The sequence below is a fragment of the Cotesia typhae genome, unplaced genomic scaffold, assembly GCF_013202065.1.
Source record: "Cotesia typhae breed Kobodo isofemale line unplaced genomic scaffold, CoteBio_Ctyphae contig_59, whole genome shotgun sequence".
Classification (NCBI taxonomy): Eukaryota; Metazoa; Arthropoda; class Insecta; order Hymenoptera; family Braconidae; genus Cotesia; species Cotesia typhae.
In genome coordinates this window covers 1,502,568-1,528,395 of record NW_027423761.1, presented here as the reverse complement: position 1 = coordinate 1,528,395, position 25,828 = coordinate 1,502,568, and the positions used below count along the sequence as shown (strand labels likewise).

General features: G+C 26.3%; 2 protein-coding genes and 1 long non-coding RNA gene across 3 annotated transcripts; 2 read left to right on the top strand and 1 right to left on the bottom strand.

The window, feature by feature from the left end:
- The first annotated feature begins 441 nt into the window (after positions 1-441).
- Positions 442-1,863, top strand: LOC141532394 (uncharacterized). The gene has a single exon (XM_074250723.1). The coding sequence runs from the start codon at positions 442-444 to the stop codon at positions 1,861-1,863; it is 1,422 nt and encodes a 473-aa protein (XP_074106824.1).
- A 2,260-nt stretch (positions 1,864-4,123) lies between these two features.
- LOC141532235 (post-GPI attachment to proteins factor 2-like) lies at positions 4,124-11,701 on the top strand. Its single transcript, XM_074250479.1, has 5 exons — positions 4,124-4,647; positions 5,351-5,667; positions 5,764-6,031; positions 7,124-7,321; positions 8,772-11,701. Exons 2-5 carry the CDS (start codon positions 5,485-5,487, stop codon positions 8,903-8,905), a joined length of 783 nt encoding a protein of 260 aa, XP_074106580.1. The 5' UTR covers positions 4,124-4,647; positions 5,351-5,484; the 3' UTR covers positions 8,906-11,701.
- Positions 11,702-23,061: 11,360 nt separating this feature from the next.
- Positions 23,062-25,681, bottom strand: LOC141532271 (uncharacterized). Its single transcript, XR_012480065.1, has 3 exons — positions 25,491-25,681; positions 25,208-25,301; positions 23,062-23,217 (listed from the first exon to the last, which is right to left on the bottom strand). It is a non-coding gene; the product is annotated as an uncharacterized LOC141532271 (long non-coding RNA).
- Between the last annotated feature and the right edge of the window lie 147 nt (positions 25,682-25,828).

Sequence of the window (25,828 nt, the reverse complement as noted above, 5' to 3'; positions counted from 1 at the left end):
TTTAGATGAAAAATATGAAAATATATCATGTAAGCAAACTATTCGTAAAGTGATTGGTCAAATATATCAAAGCTTAAAAATATATGCAAATCCTAAATTGATGCGCGCGCAATAAATGCTTGCGCGCGCAATAAATGCTTGCGCGCGCAAATTTGAATTTTAGTTGGTACCAAGAAACTGTGCGTGTATTACTGCGGACGTAAACACAGCTATAACCTCTAAATAAGCGCGTGAATTAAGTAGTATCAAAGTGAAAAATAAATGACAATTATAAAAAAAAATGTAACTAAAAAATTCCACAAGTGAAAATTTTTAAAAGTATTTTTTTATTGTAATTGATTTATTAAAATTTTTAAAATTAACAGCTGACGGCTAACTTCAGGATTACAAAACAAAACTATGAATAAAGTAAATAAAAAATCAAAAGTTAATAAACAAAAAATGAAGAAGCCGACAGTAATTAAAAGAACTCGATGTAATTATGATAAAGCTGTAGTAAAATTAGCAGTTGAAGAAGTTCTTAATGGAAAGACAACAGCAGAAGTTTCCAGGAAGTATAATATTCCAGAGTCGACTATTAGAGCAAAAAAACAATGCAAATACAACGATAAGCCACCAGGACCATCAACAGTTTTGAGTAACAAAGAAGAAAATGATTTAGTAGAGTGGATTTGTTTTTGTTGCAGGCAAGGGTTCCCGGTGACTAAGCAGAAATTGTTGGAGAGTGTTAAACTGTTTTGTGATTATGATGACCGCAAAACTCCTTTTGTGGATAATAAACCTGGTCGCTCTTGGTACGAAGCTTTTATAAAACGTCATCCTGAAGTATCTGAAAAAGTTTCTGAAACTTTGTCTGTAACCCGAGCGAAAGTCACTGAAGCAGGGATACGTGGGTGGTTTCAAGGAATTAGAGATCACTTGCTTAAAATTTCAACAGAAGATCTTTTAAATATTAACCCTTCCAGGATTTTTAACGCAGTTGAAATTAGTGTCTCCATGAATCCTAAATTGTCGTCTGTTTCAGCTCCAAGAGGAACTAACAACAGTATTTTTAGGACAAATGAAAAAGAAAATGTCGCTGTTTTTGTCACTGCTAATGCAGCAGGTAATTTAGCACCAACTTTGCTTCTTTTTGCAGGGAGAAGCGTGCCTAAAGACGTTGTAAAAGGCGCACCTGCAAATTTTAGGTTAAGTAATTCAGAGACTGGTTGGATGACGGCTAAAAATTTCTACGAGTACGTAGCAAATGTTTTCTTCCCGTGGATTGTTCAAAGTAATGTCAAGATTCCAATTATATTGTACATTGACGGACATACTTCGCATTTAACTTTACCTTTGAGTCAATTTTGTAGTGAAAATAAAATTATTCTCATTGCTTTGCCTTTTAACGCTACTCACATTTTACAGCCGTTGAATTTAGCGCTTTCTCCAAAATTTAACGCAGCTTATCAAAAAGCTTTTCAAACTTTGTGTGGAAATTCTGGGAAAATCAGCCTGAAGAAAAATCAAGTGGCTCTGGTGCTTCAAAAAACATTCGAGAGTTTAAATTTAAAAAAAATATTGCAAGAAGGGTTTAAAACATGCGGATTACATCCTTTGAACGCTGACGCAATTAATTACAGTAAAGTTTTTAAAAAGCTCGGAATTTCTTGGCATGAAATAGAAAGCTGTTCAACGTCTGAAGGTACAATCCCTGAAATATTTACTGCAACTGAATCTTTGCGAGTTCTAGAGAGTTTAATTGACCAAGACATACTAAGATCATTCAGAGAAAATGGTAGCTCCAATTGGACAGGAAGAAAAGAAGATGAAAGTTTATTTAAAATTTGGTTCAAGTTGAGAAAATCAACTGATCATTTTTAAATTTATTATTTTGCCTGAGGGTTAATGCAATAATTAGACCGCTCAAAAATAACTAGAATTCAATTAGAGTATTTGGCTCTAAAATTTATACAAATGGAGAAGCTCAAAAAAGTTTTAGTTTAAGAGAATCAAATCAAAATGTAAATACTTCTGTAATATTCTTTTATACTTATTTTTATGAAATTTTATGTAAATTGATTAATAGTCCAATATGTGGACCCCATTGCAATTAATGTATATGGAAAACAATTAAATGAAAATATAAAAAAAAAAAATTTTTTTTTTAATTTTTTATGACTATTTTAATATAAGCTAATAGCGACAGAGCCCGGGAACATTCATCGAATTGAATTCAATAAGATAAATTGTTAAACAATTCAACATCGCTTAAAAAAAAAATTCTAAAATATCACAAGTTTAAATTTATTCGTTCCAAACATAAAGCCGAGTTTTAATATAACATTTATCTTTATCATAAAAAACCTTCATGTTGTGGGGTTAGTTGTGTACTCTATGTCACAGCACTAACCTCTAGTATAAAGTAAATAAAAATAAAACAATAAAAGTTTTTAAATCTTATCACGTGTGTATTGACATTATTTTTTTCCTTTTTTTTCAGATGTTATTTTGCTGTCATTAATGAGCTATTAATGATTGGATTGAGTGACATTAAAGTTAGCAGTCGCTTTACAATTTTTTAATTTTATTTAACAAAAAAATTATTTTTAAAAAATCGTATTTTTTGTTTTTTCAAATTTCTACATGGCAGTTTTTAAAAAATTTTTTTTGCTATAATTTATTTGTTAATAAAATTATTAAACTTTTTATACTCTATTTATATACATGATATTTAAGTTGGCTGTCACTTGATAATTTTTTTTAATAAACAAATTTGTTCTAAAAAATTATTAAAAAAAATTTTTTTTTAATTTCTGCCTGTCAATTAAAAAAAAAAATTTTTTTTTATCAATTTATTTATTAGAAAAATTCTTAAAATGATCAAATATCTACAAAATTCATTTTCATTAAATTTAGGTGTTACTTCAAAATTTTTTAATTTTTTTTTAACAAACAAAATTTCTCCAAAAAATTATTTTTAAAAAATTGCATTTACTTTTTAAAAAAAATTATTAAATTCATCAAATGTCTGCTAAATTAATTTTAATTAAATATTTTTAAAATTGTGACATTTAATTCACGATAAAAATTGTTACACAAGAAGTTTTTAAAATTGTTATCATTATAATTTAGATATTACAAAACTTGTACTCAACAATTAAATTTATCTAAATTTTTATCTCAGGAATTTAATTTCTTAATATTTAACAACAAATTCAAGATAAGTTATGACATTGAACTTGACAAACATTAGAAATTTTTAGCAATTAAATTATTAAAAAAAAAAATAAAAAATTACACGTGAAAATTAAAAAAAAAATTTTAGAAAATTTTTAATATTGTAATTGATTAACAATGAACAAATTAATTATGGCAAAAAAAAATTGACGTGTAGAAATTTTAGTAAATTAAAAATGCAATTTTTTTAAAATAAACTTTTGGTGAAATGGTGTTTGTTAAAGAAAATTAAAAAATTTTTAAGTGACAACTAAATTTAATAAAAATGAATTTTGTAGATATTTGATCATTTTAAGAATTTTTCTAATAAATAAATTGACAAAAAAAATTTTTTTAAATTGACAGAGAAATTAAAAAAAAAAAAATTTTTTTTTAATAATTTTTTAGACAAATTTGTTATTTTAAAAAATATGAAAATTAAATTAGTCGACATTTAAAAATTTTTAAGATTTTTTTTTCATTAAAAAAATGATTAAAAAATTATAATTTGTAAAAAAATTTTAAAACTGTCTAGTTAAGTGCAATTTAAAAAAAAAATTATTTTGTTCTAATTTAATTATTAAAAAAGAAATTAAAAAAAAAATTTTTTTCAATAATTTTTTGGACAAATTTGTTATTTTAAAAAATATGAAAATTAAGTTAGTCGACATTTAAAAATTTTTAAGATTTTTTTTTTCATTAAAAAAATGATTAAAAAAAATTAAAAAAAAAATTATAATTTGTAAAAAAATTTAAAAACTGTCTAATTAAGTGCAATTAAAAAAAAATTTTTTTTTGTTCTAATTTAATTATTAAAAAAAGAAAAAAATTAAAAACGTCGGCTAACTTTAGTGTTATAAAAAAAATAAAAAAATGATAAATGTCGACTAACTTAAGTGTTAAAAAAAAAAATAAAAAAATTTTCAAGTGACAGCTAAATTCAATATCATACTTTAATGTCATAAATATTTTTTATAAAATAAAAAATTATGAAACTTTGATCTAATTTAACTTGATAATTTTAAAGATATAAATGCATTAATTTTCTGTTGTAGTTTGTGTGCGCTTTGGCTGTATGCAACTTGTGTAGTAACAGTATGCGCGGAAGCGAGATCAACACGAAATAGCCGACGCCGCGCCGATCATGAAAGTCAGATGGGGACTGCCGAGTTGGTATGTTTCAATCCTGGTGTCTCAGAAAATCGATTACATATTTTGCTCATTTATTTAAAAATTTTTCATTGTTTTTTCTTAAATTCAGTGTTGTCCATTAACTATCTATTTTTATCCAGTCAATAATAACAACAAAGATAGTTAATTGTAATTATTTTAATTGTTATGAGTAAATTGGCATTATTTTTATCTCAACTATTTGTGATTTTTGTTTGGTCCTTATCATCTTTGTAGTGCAGTGGAGATGAGTGTATTAAATATTTAATAATTATAAAGGTCAATCAATATTTTTTTAATTCAATATTGTCTTTGCTTACGTGTTTAGTTTTTTTTTTTTTTTTTTTTTTTTTTAAAATCCAATTTTTATTTTTATTTTATTTTTTATCAAGATTTCTTCATATTATTTTTGTTTTCTATTTTTAGAGTAGACATAAAATATAGTTAGCCGTCATCTAAAAATTTTTATAATTTTTTTTATTAAAAAAATTATTACAAAAAAATTTTTTTAAAAATTTGCGCGTGCAAAAAAATTCAAAAATTGCAAGTGCAATTAAAAAAAAAAATTTTTTTGTTTTTAATTTAATTTTTAAAAAATTTAGAACGTCGGTTAAATTTAATGAAATAGATAGAAAAAAAAAATAATCAATTCTAAAAATAATTTGGCTATAAAAAAAATTTTTTTTTTTTTTAAACGTAAAAAATTTTTAATTATTTTTTTTTACACTTGTAAAAAATTTTTACAAAAAAATAAAAAAAAAAATTTGCCCGCGTAAAAAAATTTAAAAATTGCAAGTACAATTTTAAAAAAATTTTTTTGTTTTAATTTAATTTTAAAAAAATTTAGAACATCGGCTAAATTTAATAAAATAGATAGAAAAAAAAAATAATCAATTCTAAAAATAATTTGGCTATAAAAAAAAATTGTTTTTTTTTTTTACACCTTTAAAAAATTTTTAATTATTATTTTTTATTTTTACAGATCCAAACTGAAGGATGAAAAAATGAAATTTTTAAAAATGATTTTTTTTCCTTGATAAAAAATCAAGAAAACTATAAACGTGAAAAAAAATAAATATGTGTGTTTAATAATAACTATAAAGATCCGAAAAATCGATGGATAAAAAAACGATGGAGATTAACAATGTGGGAAATAATAACAAGAGTTTAATTCACTTGGCAATATCATTTAGAAAGTTGTGCATTGCTACAGCATGCTTACCATTGGTTACACTATTGATTTGTTTTGTTACTGCTTATATATTTCAACAAGATGATATTCACGAGACACATTGTCGGGTGAGTAATAAAAGTTATTAAAAATATTGAAAAATCATGTAAAACAACAACAACAGTATCTTATTAACGGTTAATTGGTATTTGCGTGATTAACAGGTGTACAATGTTCTACCGTCAATATCAGCAATAACTGGTGTATCACCACAAAGATATTTATGGCGTGTAACAATAGCTTTGCACATTGGACCACGGCTGGTGATAGCAACTGTCTACCATTCGTATTACCGCAAGATTTTAACAGACCTTGAAGATTTGCCAAAAAAATTAATCGGATGCAGACTATTAAATCTCTGCTTTTGGTTGAACATCATTGAAATAGCTGCATTGTGCGGCGTAACATATATATCTAATCGAGAAAATTACTGTAAGTAAAAGCTACGGTAATCACAAACGATTATCTCGGGTTTAACAATGAGACCTTGTCAGATGATTAGAGTTTATAAATGTGATAACTGGATCGTCATTGATGTTTTTATACTAAATCTAACTATAGATACTATTGTTATTTTAAATAATTGATCCGTTTATTCATTTTTGTCTCTTTCTCTTTTGGTTAATTGTTTTATGAAAATTAAATTAGCTGAAATATTCAAATTTCTATAATTTTTTTTTATTTAAAAAATTGAAATTACTAAATTTAACTGTCAATTCACAATTGTTTTAATTTTTATTAACAAATAAATTATAGCAAAAAAAAAAATTATTAAGAAAATGAACTTGTAGAAATTTTAACAAATTAAAAATGCAATTTTTTAAAAATAATTTTTTAGAACAAATTTTTTTGTTAAAGAAAATTAAAAAATTGTCAAGTGACAGCTAACTTTAATGTCATAAGATTAGAATAAAAAATTTAATATGCAGAAAATTTGAAAAATTATAATTGCAATTTTTTTTATTGAAAAATTTGAAATTACATAAAATTTAGCTGTCACTTCAAAATTGTTTTAATTTTTTTCTAACAAACAAATTATAGCAAAAAGAAATTAATAAAAAAATGGACTTGTAGAAATTTTAATAAATTAAAAATGCAATTTTTTTAAAATAATTTTTTTGTTAAAGAAAATTAAAAAATTATCAAGTGACAGCTAACTTTAATGTCATAAAATTGAAAAAAAAATTTAATACGCAGAAAATTTGAAAAATTATACTCGCAATTTTTTTTAAAAATTTTTTTTACTTGTAATTTAATTGATAAAAAAAATCAAAAATTTTTAAACGTCGGCTAATTTTTGTATCATAATTGTTTTAATTTTTTTTTGTCAGTAAATTATCCAAAAATAAACATTTCAGCAAACATCTGATAATTTTTTTTTTTTTATTTTTATTACAAATTACAAATTATGTATAAAAAAAAATTGCATTTGTAATTTTTTTAAATTTCTACACTTTGAAATGATTATTTTTTGTTTATTATTATAAAATAAATAATCTATATAATCTAATGAATTTTTTTCAGATGCTCATGAAAAAATCTTTATAATGTTCATGGTTAGTTCACTGACGTACATGTTGGCAGCAGTCAAACTGGGTCGTTTATTAACGCCTAACGCACAAAGTCTTCATTATAAACAAATGTTATTTACAACCAGTATTGTCAGTACAATTGGCCTTATAATATTTTTTTTGAAACACCGTTTACTATGCCATGATTTAGGTAATTATTTTTTTATCTAAAATTATATAAGGTAAAGTACCCAGTAGTTGAACAGGTATTGAAGTAAAATATATTTGACCCTACTTTTTTGATCTGTAAAGATTACGGTGTGTTAAACTATAATTTATTTCAAGTAAATTTTTTTTTCTGTGTAGAAATTTTAAAATTGTAAAAAATGAGACAAATCTACCAGTGCAAAATTCACTGAAATCTGTGAATAGGAACTTTTGTTATTACCAAAAAATGTTTTGTAAGAATATTTTTCATAAGAGATTAATTTAATTTACATGATCAAAAAATTCAATCTTTTCTGGATCAATTGGTCACATCCAGTGTAAAAAAAAAAATTGTCCTAAAAGAGTCATAAGCTTAGGATCCTAAACGTGACACGATTTAGGACATTTTTATGAGAAATTTATGACATCAAACCGAAATGAAATTTCGGTTCTAGAAAAATATTGTCGCAATTACTCAGAGTAAAAAATTTAGTAAAAAGTACTTTTATGACAATTTTAGGATACTCTTATGTAAAATATAAGAATAATATTATGACAATTTTATGAATTTTAATACACTTTTATGACGACTTTAGGATACTTTTATGACAATTTTAGGACACTATTATGAATTTTAGGAAAGTTTTATGATAATTTTAGGACAATTTTATGACTACTTTAGGATACTTTTATGAAAATTTAAAATTATCAAAAAAGTATTCTAAAATTATCATAAAAGTATCCTAAAGTAGTCATAAAATTGTCCTAAAATTGTTATATGTCATAAAATTGTCATTAAAATGTTCTAAAATTGTCATAGAAGTATCCTAAAATTGTTGTGTGTCATAAAATTGTCTGAAAAATGTCCTAAAATTTTCATAAAAATATTTTAAAATTGTCATAAAAGTGTCCTAAAAGTATCCTAAAATTTTATGACACTTATGAAAATTTTAGGACAATTTTAAAATATTTTTATGAAAATTTTAGGAAAATTATTAAGACAATTTTGTGACACGTGACAATTTTAGAAAACTTCTATGACAATTTTAGGACATTTTAATGACTACTTTAGGATACTTTTATGATAATTTTAGAATACTTTTTTGACAATTTAAAAATTTTCATAAAAGTATTTTAAAATTGTCCTAAAAGTATCCTAAAATTGCAATAAGTGTCATAAAATTGTCCTAAAATTATCATAAAAGTTTCCTAAAATTGTCATAAAAGTACTTTTTACTATATTTTTTGTACTCTGAGTAATTGCGACAATATTTTTCTAAACTCAAAATTTCATTTCGGTTTTGTGTCATAAATTGTGTCACGTTTAGGATCCTAAGCTTATGACTCTTTCAGGACAATTTTCTTTACACGGGACAATATTACCAAAAATGTTAACAAATAATCACAAAAAAAAAAAAAAAAAAATTATTAATAATAATATTTTTTTTCCACAGCATTTAGTTGGTTTTCACTGTGTGAATACATCATTGCATCAGCGAATATGGGTTTCCATGTGACTGTAATAATGGATTTTCCAAAAGAACAATTAATAGTAGGATATGGATTACCCGCGACTAAGGTTGATTAATGATTGTAATCAACGGATAAACAATTCTCATTATATTTTAAATTTACTTTATTAATTTCATCTTGAAGTGCCTGATGCCTTAATGTTCGTTACTAGATATGCTACCGTTTATAAAAAACTTATTTGCCAATCTCGTATCTGAATGCTTCCAAAGTAAGCAAAAATAAAAATAAAAACAATAATAAATTAATAATAAAATAAAATAAAATAAAATGGCACTGGGCACTGATCTGATGATGTTGAACGTGATAAGGCCTTTTCTTGTTATACCTCTGAATAGAGATTTATAATGATAATCATGGGGTAAGATTAATAATGATGTCTAAGTAAGTTATAAATTGAATTTAAAACGTGATGAACAATCTTGATATTCATAATTAGATAATTACTAATTAAAATGAATGCCGTGCATTATTACAAATAAATAATTTTTTTTTTTTTTTTTTTTTTTATAAGTTCATAAATAAATAACTTATGCTAATTAGCTAATTTAAAGTGCGCGGAAACTACGAGTGCAATAAGACATCTAGTCGTTTTACTCATGCAGTCTAGTCGGCATAAGAAAAATTTAATTAACGAGATAACAAATATATCCTTAGGATAAAATAATAATAATAATAATAAATATAAATGCATTTAAAAATTTATTATTATTAATAGTTGCATGTAAAAAAATAATACGTATATAGACTTGGATTTTTTTTACGTAAGAGATTAAAATAAAATTACTAATAAGTAATTAATTACTTTGTCGTTTTTTAAATACTCAAAGATCAATGTTTAATTTGTTAGAATTTGTATAAATACAACATTTGATCTAGTAAAATGTAATTAAAATGCACGTTGACTGTAAAACTTACTTCTTATGTACATATAATGTAAAAAGGTAAAAGGACGCGAAAAAAAATTTTTTTAAATCGTTAAGGAGGTTTTTTCGATAAAAATTTTTTTCAAAGTTTTCTGGCGGGAAAAAAAAATTTGGATGAAAATTTGTTAATTTATCTAAAATTTTTTTTTTTTTCAAATTAATTTTTGAATTTAACTATTTTTTTTAATTTTCAAAATTTTAACTATTGATTTTTTAATTTTAGGAATTTTGATGGGTTTTATAATTTAATTTATCGAATATTGACTACTACAGTTGTGACTCAACTGGAGCGATAGGACCTCCTTAAAAACACGGATCTGTTAAATAAATTCAGACATCTCAAAGCTAAAAAGGCGTACTTCATGCGCCCTTTTAACTTTTAGAAAATTAGTGCTTGAAAAAAGGGCGCATAAAAATAGTTAAGTGTTAATTCAATATTTTGAAAAATAGTTTTACAAGACAAGTTAGATTCTTTTAGCTTTAAGTCGTAACATTTTCAAATTTCAAATTCCAAAAGGCATAAAATTAAAGCCGTACGTCCTTTTAGCTTCGAGGTATCAATGTTAGATTTTTATGCGTCGAAAATGTCTAACAGCTGATTGACGATAAAAAAAAAATTGTGCGCCCTTTTGCTTTTTGGCACGTGAAATATTTAAATATATAAGTTTCCGCTTTTTGTTTAATTAATTAAATTATTTGTATGAATTTATTTTATAATTGTATTTTTTTCATTATATTTATTACTATTAGAAAATCGAAAGCGCTTTGCGCGCTTTTGTCAAAATGTTTAATATTGAGAATTTAATTAATCAATATTTTTACATAATTTACTCATAAATATTTAACCGTTGCCATGGTAGTTGTTTCCATAGTAACCGTTGCTATGGTAACCGTTGCCACAGTAATCTTTGTCATAGTAACAGTTGCTATGGTAACCGTTACGATGGTAACCGTTGCCATAGTAACCGTTAATATGGTAACCGTTGCCATAGTAACCGTTAATATGGTTACCGTTTTCATAGTAACTGTTGCTATGGTAACCGTTGCTATAGTATAACCGTTGCCACGGTAATCTTTGTCATAGTAACAGTTGCTATAGTAACCGTTACTATGGTCACCGTTGCTATGGTTACCGTTGCCACGGTAACCGTTTCCATCGTAACGGTTTTCATAGTAACAGTTGATATGGTAACAGTTGACATGGTAAACGTTTTCATAGTAACAGTTGCTATAGTAACCGTTACTATGGTAACCGTGGCCATAGTAACCGTTGCCATGGTAACCGTTTCCATAGTAACAGTTGCTATGGTAAACGTTTTCATAGTAACTGTTGCTATAGTAACCGTTGCCACGATAACCGTTTTCATAGTAACAATTTATATGGTAAATATTTCTATAGTAACCGTTGCTATGGTAACCGTTCCCAAATTGGTCACCATAGCAACGAAAAGCGACAACAATGAAAACGTCACATCAACTCTTCAATAAAGAATGGTAATATTTTGTTATCTGATAAAAGTACACAGTACTAACATTGATTAAAAATAATGTCATCCATCTCTCAATTTTATTAATTGAACACTATAAAAATAATTTTAATTTCATGTAAAAATTTTCTATGAACTGATATTAATGTTTTAAATTTATTTAAAAATTTTTGTTCATTTATTTACAATTGTTATAAATTTTTAGAATTATTTTGTAAAATAATTTAACGTAGTTATATTAAATATCTATTGTAATTAAAGTGTAATTTGGCGTGATATAAAGTAGTATTTAATCATGTGATTGAAAAGGGTAAAGTGATAATAAGAAATTAATTAAGTTATATATAAAAGGATTTATAAAAAAAAAAAAAAAAGTAAAAAAATTGAAGATTTAATATGAAAAAAAAAAAAAAAAAAAAAAAAAAAAAAAAAAACTTAAAATACATATCTGTCGAAAAAGACAAATGTAATATGTTAAATCGTCGAAAAAATTTTTACTCGTGTGTCATGATTTAACTTAATAAAATTTTATTACTTGCTAATTTTAAACATTTGAAAATGTGTGTACCAATTTTTTAAATACAAGACAAAAAAAAATAAAATCGCCATTATTTTAATATTAATGCAATTTTATTTAGTTTTATGAATTTTTTGTATTTAAATAGTTTATTGTTAATTTATTGGATCCGATTTATGGTGCTTGGAAAAGACTTTGGTCAATATTCAAAAAATAATCTGTGTGAATATTTGAATTATTAAATCCAAAAGGATGATACTTAATGTGTGAAAATTTAACAGAAAAAAAAAAGTAATTTATTAAAAATAATTTTTATAGAAAAACGTTAAATTTATATATAATTGTTACTGATAATGATTATCAGTAATTTTAATCTTATGGATATAAATTAATTTTGGAGTATTATTAATATTATTGAACCACGTAATAACTTCACGGCCAAATTAATGCACCCAGTAAACTTTTAAAGACTTATTCAACTAAAAACTGTCTTTAGTGTAAAATAAAAAGTACTCAGCATAGGATGTTTGAAAAAAATAATTGTACAATGGTATCGTCATGAAATAAAAGTATAAATGAAAAGGTTTAAGAGATTTTTCTTGTAAAACTTGTTAATTTATCGGAGAGTAAATTGTTAATTGAAAATCAAATGGAATAATTGATCAAAAGCCTGTATTTAGATGTAATCTTTTTTTTTTAATTGAGGTCGCTTCAATAATTTAGTCATAAACGACTGATATATATAATATTACACACTTTTGATTTTTTTAAAAGGCTATTCTAGTCTAGAAGCATGAATTTCAGTTATTATTGCATTTTTTTTTAAAAGAAATTTATTTCCTCAGTGTATATTTTAATTTTTGTAAAAATTATAATAACTACAACAAATTCATAAAATTCTTCATGAATTAATTATCAAAACAAAATTTTTACATTACATAAAGGGGTATTCTAGTCTAGAAGCATGAATTTCAGGCCATTTTTTTGAAGTGCCGTAAAAAAAAGGCAATTAATATTTTTACCATTCATTTTTTTATCCTCTAAATTAAAATACATGAAAGTCTTGAAGTTCGTCAAAGGTCGAAACTCGCAAAAAACGGGCCACGATTCATTATTGGTTAAAATTTAGGCGCGCGCGTAGCGCGCTATTCAAATTTCTAGTGTTACTAGAAATTTGAATAGTGCGCTGCGCGCGCGCCTTAGTTTTAACCAATAAGGAATCAAAATTGCGTTTATTACATTTTTGAGCTCTCCGAGCTCAAAAGTCGAATAGAAGTTTAATAAAACACTATATTAAATGAATTAATTTAAACTTGTAAAATTTTATAATTTTTTTTTTAAGCCATATTAAATTGTTTAACAATTTATAACTTTTTTAATTCAATTCGAGGATTTAGTTTTTATTTTTCAGTATTTTTTTAGAAGTATTAAAAAAAAAATTAAAAATCCAACAATGGTGGCAGTTGATATATATCACATGAAAATTATTATGAGTTATCCGTGTAAAAAAAAAATGACATTAAAGTTAGCTGTCACTTGACAATTTTTTAATTTTTTTTAACACATAAATTTGCTCCAAAAAATTATTTTTAAAAAATTGCATTTGTAGTTTTTTCAAATTTCTAAATGTCAATTTTTTTTATAAATTTTTTTTTGCCATAATTTATTTGTTACAAAAATTCTTAAAATTATCAACTATCTGCTAAGTTAATTTTCATTTTAAAAAATCAGGAAAACGGTTGACCCTGAAGGCCATCCCTGCAACTTCCCGCTCAAAATTGCGCTTATTATGTTTTTGAGCTCTTCGAGCTCAAAAATATAATTTTGATGTAGTTTTGAGCTCTCCGAGCTCAAAAGTCTGATACAAGTTTAATAAAACACTATTTTTTGAATTTTCAAACCGCAATAACTTTTAAATGAATGAACCGATTTTCACGCGGTTGGCGGCATTCGACGCAGTTTTTCAAATTCTATGATACATTTTTAAACACAAATTGATAAGACCGGAAGTTTCGGTGTAATTCGAAAAAAACGCTTTTATTCGATTTCTTTCGTCAACGATAACTCACGAACGAATCAACCGATTTTGACCGGCTTGGTGGCGATCGACGTGGTTTTTCGATGTTAAGAGCTGATTAGTTTTTGGAATTGATCGATCGAGCCGTTTAAAAGTTATTAAAAAAAAACTTGATCTGAAAAAATTTTTTTTCGTAGTTTTTTTAAAATTCCTCAATATCTACCGGTCGAAATCGGTCCAAATTGTATTGAAAATCTAAGTTTGGTCAAGCCCTTTCAAATGACACCAATCGAGATCAAATCGGCCGAGCTGTTCAAAAGTTATGAGAGGTTTACATACTGATGAAAACTCGAATTTTGGAAAACGCGGTAAAAACAATAACTTCCTAATTTTTGAAAATTTTCAATTTTTTTGGCGGGAAGTTAATATTGTGAAAAAAAAATAAAGATTTCAATAGCTTTTTGGTCTTCAAAAATTGGAAAAAATTTTGGCTCTCATGTTTTTGGATAAAATTTCTATTTTATCTTTTTTTGATGTTTCTGTTATATATTTTTTTAAAAAATTCATAAAAAAAACGAACATTTTTTTTTAATTTTTAAAGTTTTTTAAAATTATGATAATCAACTTTTTTTTTCTTTTAAATTGTTCATTTTTTTTTATTTATTTTTCAAAAAAAAAATATATCAATAAAGTCAATTAGAAATTTCGTTCAAAAAAATGAAAATTTTTAAATATTTAACGAATTTTTTTTCCTTCAGCTAAGAAATAAAATTGTTGAAAATTCCTAACTAATTAATTTCTATTCATAAAAATGTTAATTTTTTTCAAAAAAAATTTTTTCTCCAATTGCAAAAATTCTAAACAGTTGCATCTAAACATTGAGAAAAACAAATGAATTTTGAAAACATTAGTCAATTTGTAAAAAAAAAATTGTTTTATTGAAAATTTTAAACAACTTTACTTTTTAGTTGAATAAATAAAAATTTTTTCAAAGTTTTCTAGATTTAGGAAAAAAAAAACTTTTAACAAAAATTTGCAAGTTTTTTTTAAAAGAAAGTAACTGAAAAAATTTTTTTTTCTTGAGCTAAAAAATAAAAAAAAAATTTTTAATAAAACAATTACATATTAAAAAATATTTTTTTTGTTAGTGCAGTTGAAAAAAGGAAAAAAAAACTGTAAATATAAATAAAAATGTTAATAATTCATATTTTTGTTGGCAATTATTGAAGAAAAAGGTATTTGAAGGATTCAAAAGTTTCTCCAACTACATTATCATGTCATCCTGATAGCAATATCTAAATAATAATATCTTCCATAGAGTTTCGGAGATTCCGTTCGATAAGAAGAATTCGTTGGGAATGTGTCCCGTACAATCCTGACGGTATATTCGCAGGTGAAATCCTCCCACAATTCCGCCCAGCTTCCTGGCGTGTGCGAATTCACCCCTTTTGCACAACCCTCATCCTCCTGATCCGTAATTCGTCGTAGTTCTCGTCTCGTTCATCGTTCGTCGCTTATAGGTACATGAGGAATTTTCGAATGCGCCATCCGCGAGGCGACGACGCGATATTTTAATACTTGGCACGCAAGGTAAATCTCCGCCTTGAACGACGCACGGAATTTTCTCCTACCACCCTTATTTCAGCCATTCTTTTCCACCCTCTTGTCGTTTTATACTCAAACTCCATCGTAAAACTTTTATTTATGTCCTTTTACTTTTATCCGTGTTTTCAATTCTTCAAATTATTCATCATTTATCACAGTGTACTTATTTTATTAATTAAATCAAAATTGTTCACAAATAGACCCAGAAATCTACGAAATTCAATCCTTTGACCGCATTTCCGTCAATCTTTACCGGACACCGAACGATGCAATAATCAAATGCACCGGAGTCACCGCACTGAACCGTCCCATTGTTGAGGCATCACTAAGTTATACACAGCAATATTACTCATGTGGTTCATATGTGAAGCCGGACAATGAACATGCCATGCCTCGTCGTACTTTATTAATTTGCTATATTGCTTTTCTTTTCTTTTTTTTTTTGTTATTCTGGATTATTTACTTTTTTATAACTTTTATCAATATTCAAGCTTGAATTAAAGGTAACTTTTGAAATATCCTAAAAAAAAGCTATCAATATTGTTACTACACGGAAAAAAGTAAACTGTAATAAGTAACAGTCGATTTATAATAAGTAATGATCAACTGCTAAAAATTACCACTTCAAACAGTAAAATCATGATTTTACTATTCACATTGTAAAATTGTAATATTTACAATTTACTCTTTACATGGAAGAAAATACTATTTCAAACAGTAATATTCGCCATGTAAATGTCTAAAATGTTTAAGTATAATAATTAACAATTCAGACTTTAATATTTATCATTTCGTACCTAAAAAATGATGTTATGATATGTAAAAAGTATAGAATAAAGTTAGTAAATTTCTAATACAAGCAACGTCAATATTTACAAAGTAAAATGGTAAATTTTAAACGCAACGCTAAAAATCAAACTGTAATTATTGACTTGCTTAGACTGGTAAAATGTATATTTTAAAAGTATAATTTTTACTGTTTGAAATATTAAATTCTCCCAGAGTGAGACCCCCTTCTCTTTCATCTGAGTTCTCCTTCTCTTCATAATATGGACTATATATTGAAATGGCAATTTTTACTGTTTGAAACTTTAATTTTTAAAGATAAAAGAGTCGTTATTTACTATAGTGACAACTACTAATTACTTATTTTGGATATTAAATTATAAATTGTAGCTTTTATACTTTCTACATTAAGTTCTGTAATATTTATATTTTTGGCACCCCGATGTCCGCTTTACTGTTTGAAACTATAAAAACTAACCGGAATCCGAGTAAATATTACAGTTTACTTAGAGTTAACAATCACAATACTTGCACAAAATCTAACATTGTAAACAAAATATAAGGGTGAATTGAGCAGACTGCTTATTTAAAAAAATTTTTAAATTAATTTTAACTCAAAATGGTAATTTTTAGCAGTTGATCATTACTATATTACAAATCAACTATTATTTACGACAGTTTACTTTTTTCCATGTAGAGCCGTAAGATATTAGATTTAATTTTTTCAAGTTACAGCAAATCAAGTATTCGAAATCATTAATTTACCTTTAATATATACCATGGCATAAACGGTCGATTTCTTTCCATTATCGTTAAATTCGAAATAAACAATCGATGGTGTTGGAGGGTAGGTTGCAAATGGATTTAACGTGAAACTAATCGTCGTATCTTGATAACTACACAGATAATAAACGGCCAATAGATTCCGCTTCCACATGAGTTGCAATACTTCTCCAGCACTCAAACAAGATGATTTTCTTTCAACGATCAAAAATGGAGACTTGATGCTCCATGCAGTCGATATCCGAAAATGATTAATAGCTGCGTTCAAGTAACCAATAGACTCAAATGAGAGTACGTATGTTGGATAAGCTGAATTAAAGCCTGTAGCCTGTTTCTGGAATTTGTGGTCAATCACAACCCACGAATTACCACCTGGATCCCAATCTTTGCTTAGTAGATCCGCAGAGATAACAACTGGATTCGAATTACTCTTAAAACACATTTCAGCCAACTCTTTCTAAAGTTGAAAACAAATTCGTTAATCACTGTTGATTATTGAAAGTATTGAAAAACTTACCGCGTCGCGATAAAGGTGCGAAGTAATTCCGGTCTGTTTTATAATTTTTAAATCATTACACGAAACATTACAGATAAACAAGAGACAACAATACAAAGTAGCTCTCATCACCCACATAACAAAACTATTTAAACTTAGATGACTGGTTAGTACACAGAATTTTGCAGTGCGTCGAAGATTGAAGCACGTCTTCCTGCTCAGGAATAACAAATGTAACTGGGTTAGCCACGTCCTAGGCAACGACGTTTTGTCGTCTTAACAAACTGGATCGTAAAAGTGAATTTTTAATGCAAACCAAATACAGGTAAAATTTAAACATCTAACTTGAAGCCTGCAAGCTTTTTATTGCTTGCTAGCCACAGGCAATGAACAACGTTGCAGGTAACTATCGACTGATGTACTCAGTGTATTCGGAAAGCTATGATTATTATTATTTTGACCTAGAAGACAATTTTCGCATCGATATAAGGACAGGTGTGATGCACTTTATGTCAAAATAAAGGAATATTACAAAGATATCGTTCTACCACATTCAATCACATTAAAAATCTTCGAGTTCAAAAGTTTGATGGCAATAAAACTCTTTGGAACGCCGCTTATTTTGATCGAATCGGCGATCGTCATCGGTTCAGTCAGAATCGGTTGATTCGTTCGTGAGAACCAAGATACGACTGTGTATTTGAATGTCTACATATACATTTTATAATAGTATTTTTTTTCTTCACGTTAGAATTATGGCGCCATCAAACCATAGCAGAGTTTTCTGTTTTTATCAATTTTTACACGCTTTTTAATAGCTTCATTTGTATGTTTGTATGTTTGTATGCTTGTAACTGACTTCTTTGGGCGCGATTTTGACGCATTTTAAACGGCCAGATTTCGTTCAAACTTTGTAAATTTATCGAGGACCGATGACAATACACTAATTTGATAAAATTATTCCATTTTTCAATTTGCAAAATAAGATTTTTGTTAATTTACATAATTTTAATCTATAGTCGATAAGGCAGAAATTTTATTTTTCCAACCATTATCTTTAGACGATTTATCTAATATTAACAAAGTGCATGCTGGTGAGTTAGTTGCTAAATAATAGTTTAAAATTAAAAAAACAAGCTATTATAAATAAACCAAACTAAAAAGTAGAAAATAAATAATAGTTTAAAAAAACTAAAAAACACGCTTTTTATAGAAAGCTGAACTAAAAAAATAGAAAATAAGTTTTAATAAATTTAAATTAAGAATAGTGTTAAAAATTTCAATAAATGTAATTAATAATAGTGTAAATAAAAAAAAAAAATGTATTTTATTTTAAAAAAAGCGTGGTGTGCTTTTTAAGATATTCTAAAAATGATAATCACTCTACTCATATCTGTCGATAGAATATTTATATCTATTGACCCATGCACCCCACGCTTTTTTTAAAATAAAATACATTTTTTTTTTTATTTACACTATTATTAATTACATTTATTGAAATTTTTAACACTATTCTTAATTTAAATTTATTAAAACTTATTTTCTATTTTTTTAGTTCGGTTTTCTATAAAAAGCGTGTTTTTTAGTATTTTCAAACTATTGCTTATTTTTATGTGAAAAATGTGATTATGAGGCGTGCACTCAAAAGTTTGGATTTTCCAAACTTTTTTGTAAATCTCGGCAGTCTTATAATGGTTAGTTATTCATTATTACCTTCATTGCCATCAATCTCATGTGAGATAGTACTATTTAGTCAAACATTAAACTGATAAAGGATATCAGACACAAAGTTGGAAAAGCAATAACCAATGGGATTATTGAGAGCGGGATTCCAGAAACTACTCGTAATATTCACGATTCAATAGTAAACTCACCGAACTCAGTGCTTCATCAGCCCAATTAAAACTGAATTAAGTATATTATACATACTTTCGAGTCCATTCTACGAAAATAATTCCAATTGTTCATCATTCAGCTAACTTATTTCATTTCGTTAACAAATTAACATATTTATGACAATAAATTTCTTCGTATTGTTTTCAAAAGTGAAAATCTTGAAAGCAAAATAACTTTTGCAATTGTTTAGCGGCGTAATTGATTAATAGTAACAAAGTTTTTCGTAAATTTCTTCGTAGATGGATAAATGTTGGTCGTGCATAGTCAGGTGAGGGAATATGAGCGTGGCGAGGTCGGTCGAGGTTTATCGCGACTCTGCTAAATTTCTTGCTAGAGTCAGGAGTCAGAGAGTCAGGTGGTATGGCTCAAGCTCGAGTAGTTTAAGTAGAGACGGTAAATACGGTTTGCTTGATCATATTCATATTCGTGTCGATGAACTTGCTCGTGTACCCTCTTTCTCGCTTAGCTTGAGGCTCGAGGCTTCTTGATATATAAACCTACACTGTTACATGTATCTCATTGTATACGCTATGAGAAAACTCTATTGAATGCAAAGCGCGACATTGCATAATGGGAAATGGCAACAGAAAATATAGTGGCTTATTCACGGATTTCAATGTAAATAACTAACGGCTAATGTTGTTATTGCTGTTCCAGCTCCAGTACATACTCTATCCGGAGAAAGTATATGAAAATTATTTAAAGAACTAATTCAATCTTGTTATTTATTGACTTTTGTATTTATCTCTCCAGACAGATTTACATGACAGGGACATTATTTTACACCTTTTTTTATTCCATTCATTCATGAAAGCTCCGGATCCATTAGTTTGCTGGTTTGCAGCAATATTTTCAGACTTATTGTAAAAATGTTTTTCTATCTATTGAATTCACTTTTTATTTAATAAAAATTCTAAGTTGATACGAATTTTATTCAAGTTTATTTGGACATTTATAAGTATAATTGCGCAATAATAAACAATGAATAATAATCAGCCATCTACATTGAGAGAAGAAATTTATTTTGAAAAAAATGAGCATAAACTGATCGATATTTGAAGCTTTTACTCTAAACAACTTGCGAAATTTCATCCAAAATTGCTTTTTTATAAATCTAGAAAACTTTTTAACTTCCCGCTAAAAAATTGAAAATTTTCAAAAATTGGGAAGTTATTGTTTTTACCGCGTTTTCCAAAATTCGAGTTTTCATCAGTATGTAAACCTCTCATAACGTTTGAACGGCTTGGCCGATTTAATCGCGGTTGGTGTCATTTGAAAGGGCTTGACCAAATTTAGATTTTGAGTACAATTTTGACCGATTCCGAGCGGTAGATTTTGAGGAATTTTAAAAAAACTACGAAAAAAAATTTTTTCAAATCAAGTTTTTTTTTAATAACTTTTAAACGGCTCGATCGATAAATTCCAAAAACTAATCAGCTCTTAATATCAAAAAACCACGTCGATCGCCACCAAGCTGGTTAAAATCGGTTGATTCGTTCGTGAGTTATCGTTGACGAAAGAAATCGAATAAAAGCGTTTTTTTCGAATTACACCGAAACTTCCAGTCTTATCAATTTGTGTTTAAAAATGTATCGTAGAATTTGAACAACTGCGCCGAATGCCGCCAACCGCGTGAAAATCGATTTATTCATTCAAAAGTTATTGCGGTTTGAAAATTCAAAAAATAGTGTTTTATTAAACTTCTATCAGACTTTTGAGCTCGAAGAACTCAAAACTACATCAAAATTATATTTTTGAGCTCGAAGAGCTCAAAAACGTATTAAGCGCAATTTTGAGCGCTTCACAAAATGAGTGGAAAGTTGCAGGGATGGCCTTTAGGGTCAACCGTCATCCTAATTTATATAATTTATATCCTTTTTATATTTATATAATTGTTTTTTTTTTATGATCGTTAATTAAATAAAATGATTAGAAAAAATTGATACTAAATCTGAAACCTATATTACCAGCTTTGGAAACAGAAGATTTTCTTTAAAAAAAAAAAAAAAAAAAACATTTTGTAAAAACAAATAAAGTATTTAATGATAAATTTTCAAATTTTAATTATTACGATTATATTAATATCTGCCTAGAGTAATTAAATTATCCACAATTAATATCTCTTTGCAGAATTTGAAATAGCTTTTACAATCTTGCTACTTTTAGAAGCAGTATTTTAATGATTTTAATAAGGTTTAAGCTTAAAAATTTCAAGCAGCAATAGAATAAAATATAAAAAGTTTTACAATGACATATAGCATGTAAACAGCTAGAGATAACTGTTAAATATCACTGATGCGTGTACGTGAAATTGCAATTAAACTAACGATTTAATTTTGCCGAAGGGTCGTGTACATAACATGCATATACAAGGGTTGCTTGTTCATTCTCTGTTTAAATAGATAGAAATAAAAGGAAGGTCTAGTCCCTCTACGGGGCTGTAGTTGGTACTTTAATTAAGTAATACCATGCTAGGTAATCAGGACCACCATTCTCGGACCTCAATTTGTCGGCGAATTGGGTAAATAATATAGCTTTGACGTCTTCTTACATTTACACCAAAAAATTTTATCAATTGAATAATTACATTTTAATAGTAATTTTAATTTATATCGTTATTAAATTATTAAATTATTTTTTTACCGCATTGCATTTGAAAACTTACACGGAAAAAAGTAAACTGTAATATTCACTCGGATTCCGGTTAGTTTTTATAGTTTCAAACAGTAAAGCGGACATCGGGGTGCCAAAAATATAAATATTACAGAACTTAATGTAGAAAGTATAAAAGCTACAATTTATAATTTAATATCCAAAATAAGTAATTAGTAGTTGTCACTATAGTAAATAACGACTCTTTTATCTTTAAAAATTAAAGTTTCAAACAGTAAAAATTGCCATTTCAATATATAGTCCATATTATGAAGCGAAGGAGAACTCAGATGAAAGAGAAGGGGGTCTCACTCTGGGAGAATTTAATATTTCAAACAGTAAAAATTATACTTTTAAAATATACATTTTACCAGTCTAAGCAAGTCAATAATTACAGTTTGATTTTTAGCGTTGCGTTTAAAATTTACCATTTTACTTTGTAAATATTGACGTTGCTTGTATTAGAAATTTACTAACTTTATTCTATACTTTTTACATATCATAACATCATTTTTTAGGTACGAAATGATAAATATTAAAGTCTGAATTGTTAATTATTATACTTAAACATTTTAGACATTTACATGGCGAATATTACTGTTTGAAATAGTATTTTCTTCCATGTAAAGAGTAAATTGTAAATATTACAATTTTACAATGTGAATAGTAAAATCATGATTTTACTGTTTGAAGTGGTAATTTTTAGCAGTTGATCATTACTTATTATAAATCGACTGTTATTTATTACAGTTTACTTTTTTTCGTGTAAGACAAAGTCAACGTGAGAATACATACTAAGCAATTGTATATTCTAGTAATAAACATAATCCGTCACGCAAGCAAGGTAAATGAATTTTGTTATTGTTAAAAAAATTTTTTTCAGGTGGATTGTTGGATCAAGACATGTTTTTCCCTATGAATGGAAATTTAACATAGCATTTTAACTATTTAAAAGGACAAGTGAAATTTTATGAAGGCCAGTTTCCTTTTTTTCTTTGTAATTTTAAAGGAAGACTAAAATACATAGTACAGGGAAGAATCGTGTTCTGGACAGAATAAAGATAACCGCTTCTCCAGTAGGTCAGTTATTCTTGTGCCTGTACTGTGTTAGCTGATCCTTCCTAACATCCTAGATCCGTTAAGCACACTTAAACTTACTCTTTCATCTTTTAACTTTCTTTGTGATAACTATCTTTTCCATTGCACTGAAAATTGCGGAAAGTGGGGATTTATTCGTTCGAAGATAACGGTATTGACTTTTTAAAAGATCATAAAATTTTGAAGCCATATATAACAAATTAAAAAAAAAAAAAAAAAAAATTTATTTGAATCAAGAAATTTTTTTAGAAAGACAAAAATTTTAATTTAATCTTTTTATGTTTTTTCTAGAGCTAAGAATATTTTAACGATAATAAACAAAAATTTTTTTCGAAATTAACTAAAAAATTTTAGAATTTTTCGGACCAAGAAATTTTATTTATTTATTTGCTCCAAAAAATTAAATATCTTGATAGAAGTAAATTTTTATTGACTAAAATGACAAATTGGAAGATCAAATAATATTGAATCATTTTTTTTCATTCAATATCTATAATTGCACGCTAAAATAATATAAAATGGGTATCAAATATTCAAGAGAAAAATTTTCTCAAATGAAAATTTTTTTATTAGCTGAAATAGGTCGCGTTGTTTCCTTAAAGTATTCAAAAATCTTGATCAAATATAAAAATTTATTGTATCAAGTATTTAGGATAATTTGAATTAAAAAAAAATTACTTCTACTAAGAATAGAATTTCAAAAAAAATTTTAATTCGGTCTTTCTTCAGACACCGAAAATTTTCTTGAACCAAGAAATTTTTCTTTGTTAAAATGGATTTTTTTTTTTTTATAAATTGTTAGAATATCAACTCAAAAATATACCTGTTAATTTTCAAAACAAAATTGTCATTATTTATATATTAAAAACTCATTTAAGTGCTTCGCCTTAACTCGAAGCTGAAGCATGTGTCAAAACTTTAAGCGCGTTTTTTTCGAAACGACTGTTTTGAAATTTGCGGGCCGAATAACTCAAAAAGTTTTTAACCGATTCCAATGAAATTTTTTACACGTCTACTTTACAGTAATAGCTGCTAGTTAAGCCTCGAACATTCCAAAAAAATTTTCAAAAATTAATCTTTTTTGCTAAAAAACGATCTAAAAAATCGAACTTTTTTTTTGAGGTGTACCAATTTACGATTTTTTAACTTTTTTGATTTTTTTATCGGTTTAACTAGAAGATATATGTTTTATGAACACGTACAAACTAATTTTTTTAACTTCCAATCACCGTTCGAGAAGTGATGTTTTTTTCCGAGGGTCTCGGCAGATTCATTTTTACGGCAGCCATTTTGAAAAAAAAAAAAAAAAAATTCTGTACTTCAATATATAATATATAAAAATACTAAAATTAGCCGTCAGCTGTTAATTTTAAAAATTTTTTAAACAAATCAATTACAATAAAAAAATGCATTTAAAAATTTTCACTTGTAATTTTAATTAAATTTCGCATGTGAAACTTTTAAATTAAATTTTTTTTTATAATAATTTAATTGCTATAAAATTCTAAAATAATTTTTAATATCTGTCAACTTCAGTGTCATAATAAATAATGAAAATGAAATTAGCCGACATTTCAAAATTTAAAAAATTTTTTTATTGAAAAAATTTCAATTAAATAATTAAAAAAAAATTTCACCTGTAAAAAACTTGAAAAACTATATAAGTGTAATTTTTTATAAATATTTTTTTAGTTGTAATTTAATTAATAAAAAATTTTCTGACGCCTGCTAACTTCAGTGTCATAATAAATAATAACACTGAAGTTGACAGACATTAAAAATTTTTTTATAATTTTATAACAGTTAAATTATTATTAAAAAAATTAATTAAAAAGTTCCACGTGTGAAAATTAATAAAAATTACACGTGAAAATTTATAGAAGTTTTTTTTTATTGTAATTGATTTGTTAAAAAAATTTTTTAAATTGACAGCTGACCGCTAACTTCAGTATCATAATAAATAACCCTAAAAAATTTGAAAAAGATTAATTCATTCTTTCCGAGTTAAAAAAATCCTCAGAAAATGGTAAAAATTAAGGCGTTTACATGTATCGCCCCCCTTAAACTAAAAATTATAATTTTTCATGAATCGTCTACCTGCTGCTTAATTACCATTTTGACTAGCAATGTCTAATTAATAATTGTCGAATATTTTGGTGAGAATTACAGGAACATTTTCTAAATCCTGGCGCTGAAAAATAAAAAAATCAAAAATTAGTTTTTTATTATCAAAATTCTTAGAAAAACTATTTACTAGGGGATAAAAAATAAAAACTGTTGTCCGTTATTTGGAACTACCTACCTGAAAATAAACATAATATAATAAACCCGAGTAATAAATATTAATAAATGTATAAATAAAAAAAAAAAAAAAAAGAACCTGAATGAAAATGAAAATCGACAAGTGCTTGATCGAAACAAAACGATGAAAGCCACTGGCTGTTTTACTTGTTGGTAAGAGTACAGACAACAAAACCCGTGTTATAGGTATACGTATAGAATATAGAGTATTATAAAGTTTGTGTACTGAGTCAAGAGTATAGAGTTGCGAGTTGCCCGTAACAGTCAGCCGGTTTCTCATATGTGCATGCTGCGACTGACCGTTTATTAAACCTTTTAAGTGGGGGATAACCATCACGTGGTACAGATTTTAACTCTAGTAGGAGGTATCGGGGTAACGGAGAGTTTTTATCGGCCGGTTACGCTAAACTTCGGCCG

Bases quoted from the DNA above. Each gene is read 5' to 3' on its own strand.
- LOC141532235 (XM_074250479.1), top strand. From the start codon at position 5,485: ATGGATAAAAAAACGATGGAGATTAACAATGTGGGAAATAATAACAAG. The intron at 6,032-7,123 runs GTAAGTAAAAGC...AATTTTTTTCAG, and splicing joins ATCTAATCGAGAAAATTACT to ATGCTCATGAAAAAATCTTT. The intron at 7,322-8,771 runs GTAATTATTTTT...TTTTTTCCACAG, and splicing joins TTTACTATGCCATGATTTAG to CATTTAGTTGGTTTTCACTG.
- LOC141532394 (XM_074250723.1), top strand. From the start codon at position 442: ATGAAGAAGCCGACAGTAATTAAAAGAACTCGATGTAATTATGATAAA.